This window comes from Otolemur garnettii, unplaced genomic scaffold (assembly GCF_000181295.1).
Source record: "Otolemur garnettii isolate 467f Iridium unplaced genomic scaffold, OtoGar3 scaffold00022, whole genome shotgun sequence".
NCBI classification, from domain to species: Eukaryota; Metazoa; Chordata; class Mammalia; order Primates; family Galagidae; genus Otolemur; species Otolemur garnettii.
Genome location: NW_003852417.1, coordinates 22,833,402 through 22,841,278, shown reverse-complemented (window position 1 = coordinate 22,841,278; position 7,877 = coordinate 22,833,402). Strand labels below are relative to the sequence as shown.

Genomic DNA, 7,877 nt, shown 5'->3' with positions numbered 1-7,877 from the left:
GCCTCAGCCTCCCAAGTAGCTGAGACTACAGATGGTCACAATGACACCTGGCTAATTTTTCTATTTTTATTTAGAGACAGGGTCTTGCTCTTGCTCAGGCTGGTTCCGAACTCCAGATGTCAAGTAATCCTCCTGCTTCAGCCTCCCAGAGTGCTAAGATTACAGGTGTGAGACACCCTGCCCAGCCTCAAAAATGGTTTTTAAAAGTATACCCAAACAAACCAAATCTACATCAGCGATTATTAAACTTAGTTTTAGTAGTTATTATTAAGAATTCCTAACAAGAAAGGACTAAAGCATATATGAGATTTTAAAAATTACAACAATTTAAAAAACATTTAAAATTTTAAATGAAAATTATTTATGACCAAATTTGTTTTAAAAGTTTGAGCATCAGAATATCTTAATTTTTGGCTATTCAGAAATATATTTTGTGAAGAATAAGAATTATTTCATAAATATATACATGTATAAATATAAATATATATCTACAGGATCTGAGATGCTAGTGAAAACACTGTAAAGAAAAAACCTGCCCTTTTAGCTTATTAGGATGTTGTCAAACATAGCCTTCAAGTGAAACATTATTACCAATCCAGTTGCTTTTGGCACAAGTGTTTAGGTGAATATTGACACAATCTTAAAAACACAATGCTTTTATATTTTATTCACTGGAATATAGAATCAAACAGAATTTAGAATTCTGACCGAAAATCTCAGGTAACTGTAACTGCTTAATTAAATACAAAAAATATTGTTTTAAAAAGACCTTAAACCTGCCTTTGCATTGGAACATGTAACATTTTATCAGCAATAGGTTTTCTCCAATTACTTCAACAAGAATTCCCAGCCTCCACACCAAAGTAATTTCACCCTTTTCTATCCATGTATGACCTGGATCACACTCCAGTATATAAAGACAAAAAATAAATGTATAATAGAAAGATGGGATAAATCAGAAGAGGCTTTTTGGTCTTGAATTCTTCACCCACTAACAATGAAGCAGCACTGTAGGCAGCCCAAAACACACCAAACAGCTTAAAAGGAAAAAGAAGACAAAAATTAGCAGATTAGAAAATCAATTAACTTTTGTATATCATACAGCAAACATAATGCTTATAACATTTTTTTAAGTTAACCACCAATTGTGGTAAAATATATTAAGAATGTTAAAAACTTAATAAACATGTTCATCTTTGCTTTGTTACCTGACTTCTGTAAATCTGGTCTTTTCTTATCAAACTGGTCTAATCATAAGAATTAGCTATGGTTCTGCTGAATTAGAATTTCTAAGGTGGCTCGGCGCTCATAGCTCAGTGGTTACGGCGTCAGCCACATACACCCAGGCTGGTGGGTTTGAACCCAGCCAGGGCCTGATAAACAATGACAACTGCAACAAAAAATAGCCGGGGGTTGTGGCAGGCGCCTGTAGTCTCAGCTACTTGGGAGGCTTAGGCAAGAGAATCACTTAAGCCCAAAAGCTTGAGGTTTCTGTGAACTGTGACTCGATGCCACAGCACTCTACCGAGGGGGGAAAAATACAGTATATATATAAAATTTCTAAGGGAAGGATCTTATCTTATTAGTCTTTTATTTATTTTAATTTTTAATTTGCTTGGTTCACCACACCCAGCCAAGCCTGATTAGTATTATAGAAATTTAATGTTAGGGCCAGGTGTGGTGGATTGCTCGAGCTCATGAGTTCTAGACCAACCTGAGTAAGAGCAAGACCCCATATCTTAACAAAAAAAAATAGCTGGATGTTGTGGCGGGTGCCTGTAGTCCTAGCTACTTGGGAGGCTGAGGCAAGAGGACCACTTGAACCCAGGAGTTTGAGGTTACTGGGAGCTATGACACCACAGTACTCTACCCAGGATGACAAGGTAAGACTCTGTCTCTAAAAAAAACAAAATTAATGTTAAATAAAATTAGGGCTTATAGGCTGGGTGTGGTGCCTCATGCCTGTAATCCTAGCACTCTCGGAGGGAGAGGTGGGAAGATCACTTGAGGTCAGGACTTGGAGACCAGCCTGGGCAACACAATGAGACCCTGTCTCTACAAAATAGAAAAATGTTTTTAAATTAGCCTGGCATGGTGACACATGCCTATTGTCCCAGCTACTTAGGACACTGAGGCAGGAGGACTGCTTGAACCCAAAAAGTTGCAATGAGTTATGATGATAACACTGCATTCAAGCCCAAGAAGCAGAGCAAGACCTTGTCTCACAAAAAAAAAGGGTGGCACCTATGGCTCAGTGGTGGGCAGGGTGCTGGACCCATATACCGAGGGTGGTGGGTTCAAACCCAGCTGGGCCAAACTGCAACAAAAAAATAGCCAGGCGCTGTGGTGGGTGTCTATAATCCCAGCTACTCGGAGGCTGTGGCAAGGGAATCACCTAAGCCCAGGAGTTGGAGGTTGCTGTGAGCTGTGTGATATCATGGCACTCTAGTATGGGCGATAAAGTGAAACTGTCTCTACACGCACACACAAAAATCGAATGACATATTTTTCAAAAAACCCTGGATTGAAATAAGAAAAGTTACAATAGCTTATTATTCTAGAAAAAAATTTGGCAAAGAAAAAATTTTAAGTTTAAAAACAATTTTATCAGCTTGGTGCCTAAAGCTCAGCAGCTAAGGCACCAGCCACATACACTGGAGCTGGCAAGTTCTAACCCAGCCCAGGCCTGCCAAACAACAATGACAACTACAACAACAATGACACCAAGGACAACAAATAGCCAGGTGTTGTGGGGGGCACCTGTAGTCCCAGCTACTTGGGAGGCTGAGGCAAGAGAATTGCTTAAGCCTACAAATTTGAGGTTGCTGTGAGCTGTGACACCACAGCACTCTACTGAGGGCGACATAGTGAGACTGTCTCAAACAAACAACAAACAAAAACAACTTTATCCTAAATTTTTAATGACATAAAAAAGATTTTTCCATTTTATAATACATCCAGATGTTGCATAAAGCATATTAAGGACAACTTTCAGTTGAACTAGATGGCTAAAAATGACCAGAGAACAATAGTTTTGACCACTTTGGAAGTAGTCTCAGAAATATTCAAACAAGCTTAATTCAAGTAAAACAATACATAGCAGAAAGTAATCCTAAATGAGTGGTATGTATGTTAACTAAGGCTAGAATAATTACATGCCAGCATGAGGGTAGCTGCTGCATTGGAAGACTTTTAATCTAAGTTCTAATAATGTCAATTTTTTTTTTGGTTGTTGAGATAGAGTCCCATTATGTCGCCCTCAGTAGAGTGCCATGGCATACTCATAGCAACCTCGAAGTCTTGGGCTTAAGTGATTTTCTTGCCTCAGTCTCCCAAGTAGCTGGGACTACAGGCGCCCCCCACTAAGCCCAGCTATTTTTTTTTTTCTGTTGTTGTTGTAGTTGTCATTGTTGTTTAGCAGGCCAGCCTTATTTGAACCCACATAAAATTGTATGTGGCCAGCACCCTAACCACTTAGCACAGGTGCCAAGGCAATGTCAATTTTTTTTAAAAACCGAATTTTTACGGTTAGGATGTACTGCAAAGCAGGATCTTCTCCTATGTCTCTAAAGATTCAAACAGTTCAAAACAATAAAGATGGTCTCAAAATATTCTTTCTAATATCTGTAATAATAACAGCTACAACTTAAGTACCTACTTCGTGTCAAGCACTGTACTAGGTATCATGTATACATTAAAATCTTCATAGTGAAACTTAAAATATAGCTCTTAAAGTTATCACTGTAAAGAACAGATTGAAGGTAAGAAAAGTTAGGATACCTTTGGAAGACCAGACAGCAAGTAAATCACAGAATCAGGGTTTGAATTCAGATTGATTGGTTCTTTCAATATGTAGTACTCATAAATCAGTATTAGCTTATAGTTACCAAATTTTCTTTTATATTGAATTTAGTAATGAACATTAAGTAAATCAAATCTCATGAAAATTAGGTGGCGCCAGCTACTTACAAACAAGTACTTTAGTGTGGAGGCTACATAATAGCAGTTCTATTTTCCATAAAGAAAAAAATTTACAGTCATTGTGCAATATGCATATATATACTAAAGCAGTCATTTATTTTCCATAGTTGTTCAACATTAATAAATGCAAATTTTAAGTTATGTTAGTATTTAATATTTAATATTATCAGTAAATGTTTAAAATGTATTCAAATGTTTGTTTTTCTTTTTTGAGACAGAGTCTGACTTTGTCACCCTCAGTAGAGCACTATGGTGTCACAGAGCACAGCAACTTCAAATTCTTGGGCTCAAGTGATTCTGTTGGCTCAGTCTCTCCAGTAGCTGGGACTACAGGGCCTGCCACAATGCCTGGCTATTTTTGGAGATGGGGTCTGGCTCTGGCTCAGACTGATCTCTCAAACTCTCGTGAGCTCAAGCAATCTACCTGCCTTGGCCTCCCAGAGTGTTAGGATTATAGGTGTGAACCACTGCACCTGGCCTTCAAATGTTTATTTCTTTAAATATATGTATCAGAATAAAGAAGTCCTAATCTCTGCATTATAGAAAATATAATTTATTAGAATCATGCCTATCATATTTGATAATGAAGTCAAATAGGAGTAACACTTATTAAATAAATGTCCAGTGGAATTTTAAATAAACACCCCCCCTCAAAATCTAAGTCAGATGAACCCATAAATATAGAGAAGAAAAATTCGACATTAAAAAAGTTCTGACTATGATATCCTGAAACTTGATTTGCTCTATTTTTCCCCCTAGAAATACTTCATAATTTCTGGTGATTAAAAAGGAAAAAAATAAAAGAAATAAAATTGGTAATATTGGGCTGGGTGCAGTGGCATACGCCTGTAATCCTAGCACTCTGGGAGGCCCAGGAGGGTTCCAGAGCAGCCTGAGCTGAGAGTGAGATTCCATTTCTAAAAATAGCCAAGTGTTATGGCGGGCGCCTGTAATCTCAGCTACTTGTAAGGCTGAGGCAAAAGAATCGCTTAAGCCCAAGAGTTTGAGGTTGCTGTGAGCTATGACTCCACAGCACTCTACCAAGGGTGACAAAGTGAGACTGTCTCAAACAAACAAACAAACAAACAAAAAAACAATTGGAAGTATCAGTAAGGAAGATTACTGTTTCCAAATACTACCAACTGTTTTGAGAAACAGTTTTACGTTACAACATTCTTCGCCAGAGAACTAGTATACTTTTGCTATAAGAAAAGAGTGAACTACTTTATATATGTTAAACTTACTTTGATAAGTGTGGACACCACTTCAAATGATCCAACCACCAAAAGTATAGGGGCTATTACAATGAGAGGAAGTAATGAATATCCTATAACTCCAAGAACTTGGCCATATGCAACCTGTGAAGTTTGAAAAATTTAAATAAATATCATAAAAATCAAATGCTCATTTTAGCCACCTTTGACCATCATATATTCTTTGCTGTATTTATATAAATGTGATAATTGAAAATAAATCATAAAGTATCATTCTCATTATATTTCAAATTATCATACAGTCCCTGATGTTTCTGTGCAGTCTCCCCAACCACCACAGTTTTGATTATCACCAGTTTGATGATGTTACACAAATCTGTATTTCTAGCATTTATCTCTCTGAGCTGCAGACTCGTATGTCTAATTAACTTCAGTGTATCTCTGCATTACATTTTGCCACGACTTCTTTTAAATTGTAGAAGGATTAAAGGAACCACAACCATCCTATTCAGATGAAAAACCCAAGGTCTAGAGAAGCCAGATGTGACAAATGCAGACCAGAAAAGAAGGGAAGGCAGCCAGGAGAGACTGAAGAGAAAAATATTTTTTCGTGACTACCTTGTGCCAAACTTTGTGATAGGGTTTCACTTGCTATGAAGATCAAATGAAGTAACCTCCCTACAAAGTAGGCACTATTGTGTCCATCACAAGGAAACTGATTCTTAGATAAAGTGTTTTGCTCAGGAAAGCAGAGCTGGTAGGTAGTAGTTTAAATTAACATAAACTTGTGGCTCAAGTGGCTAAGGCGCCAGCCACATACACCTGGGCTGGTGGGTTCAAATCCAGCCTGGGCCACCAAACAACAATGATGGCTACAAGAAGATCTAGATCCCTCTTGAATCAATTTTTGTAAGTGGTGAGAGGTGCATGTCCAATTTCAGTCTTTTACATGTGATTATCCAGTCCTCCCAACACCATTTATTGAATAGGGATTCTTTTCCCCAGTGTATATTCTTGTTTGGTTTATCAAAGATCAGGCAGCTGTAAGATGTTAGTTTATTTGGTTCCTAATGTCAATGTCTCTATTTTTGTGCCAATATCATGCTGATTTGATCACTATGGCCTAAAGCATGAAACAATAAAAATCCTCGAAGAAAGTGTGGGGAAACCACTTTTAAGATATCGGCCTTGGGGGGAGAGGGCAGCACCTATGGCTCAAAGGAGTAGGGCACTGGCCCCATATGCCGGAGGTAGCAGGTTCAAACCCAGCCCTGGCCAAAAACTGAAAAACAAAAACAAAAACAAAAACTGTTTAGGGTGGTGCCTGTGGCTCAAAGGAGTACGGTGCAGGCCCCATATGCCGGAGGTGGCGGGTTCAAACCCAGCCCCAGCCAAAAACTGAAAAAAAAAAAAAAAGATTTAATGAAGAAGACTTCTATGGCAATTGCAACAACAACAAAAATAAACAAATGGACTTAATGAAACAGAAAAGTTTCTGTACAGCTAGGGAAACAACAACCAAAGCAAATAGACAACCTTCAGAGTGGGAAAAGATATTTGCATGTTATTAATCAGACAAAAGCTTGATAACTAAGATCTACAAAGAACATGAAGTAATCAACAAAAACAAAGATCCAACAATCCCAGATATCACTGGGCAAGAGACATGAATATAACCTTCTCTAACGAAGACAGATGAATGGTTAACAAACATATGAAAAACCGCTCATTGTCCCAAATCATCAGAGAAAGGCAAATCAAAACTACCCTGAGATATCACCTAATACTAGTGAGAATGGCCCACATCACAAAGTCTCAAAGCTGCAGATGCTGGCAGGGATGTGGAGAGAAGGGAATACTTTTACACTGATGGTGGGACTGCAAACTAACACAACCTTTTTGGAAGGAAGTATGGAGAATCCTCAGAGAACTCAAATTAGACCTTCCATTTGATCCTGCAATCCCATTAGTAGGCATCTACCCAGAAGAAAAAAATCCTTTTATCATGAGGACATTTGCACTAGACTGTTTATCGCAGCTCAACTTATAATTGCCAAAATGTGGAAACAGCCTAAATGTCCACCAACCCAGGAACGAATAAACAAACTGTGGTATATGGATACCATGGAATACTACTCAGCCATTAAAAAAGATGGAGACTTTATATCTTTTATATAAACCTGGATGAAGGTAGAACATATTCTTCTTAGTAAAGCATCACAAGAATGGAGAAGCAAGAATCCAATCTACTCAATTCTAATATGAAGGCAGCAGATGAGCTAATACAAGGGGGTGGGCAGGGGAATGAAGGAGTGGAGAGGAGGAAGGTGGGTCATGGTATATGCCACACCTCTTGGGGGCAATGCACAATTATAAGAAGGACTTTAACCTAATCAGTGTAACCTAATTTTTTGGACCCTCAATGAATCCCAAACACTAAAAAAAAAAAAACTAGCCCCTTCTTTTAAAAAAAATTTTTTTTTAATTTTTATTTATTTATTTATTTTGCAGTTTTGGCGAAGGCTGGGTTCGAACCTGTCATCCCCAGTATATGGGGCCAGTGCCCTACTTCTTAAGCTCACAGCAATCTCCAACTCCCAGGTTTAGGCGATTCTCTTGCCTCAGCCTCCCAAGTAGCTAGGACCACAGGTGCACGCCACAATGCCCAGCTATTTTTTGTTG

The 7,877-nt window shown here is 38.2% G+C and overlaps 1 protein-coding gene across 1 annotated transcript in view; it reads right to left on the bottom strand.

Moving 5' to 3' along the window:
- Window positions 1-640: 640 nt before the first annotated feature.
- YIPF4 (Yip1 domain family member 4) overlaps window positions 641-7,877 on the bottom strand; it is a 28,417-nt gene continuing 21,180 nt past the window's right edge. The window contains exons 5-6 of the mRNA XM_023511825.1: window positions 5,226-5,339; window positions 641-1,037 (exon numbers count right to left, since the gene is read on the bottom strand). Of these exons, the coding sequence (XP_023367593.1) occupies window positions 900-1,037; window positions 5,226-5,339 (252 nt within the window). The 3' untranslated portion in view covers window positions 641-899. The remainder of the gene's footprint in view (window positions 1,038-5,225; window positions 5,340-7,877) is intronic.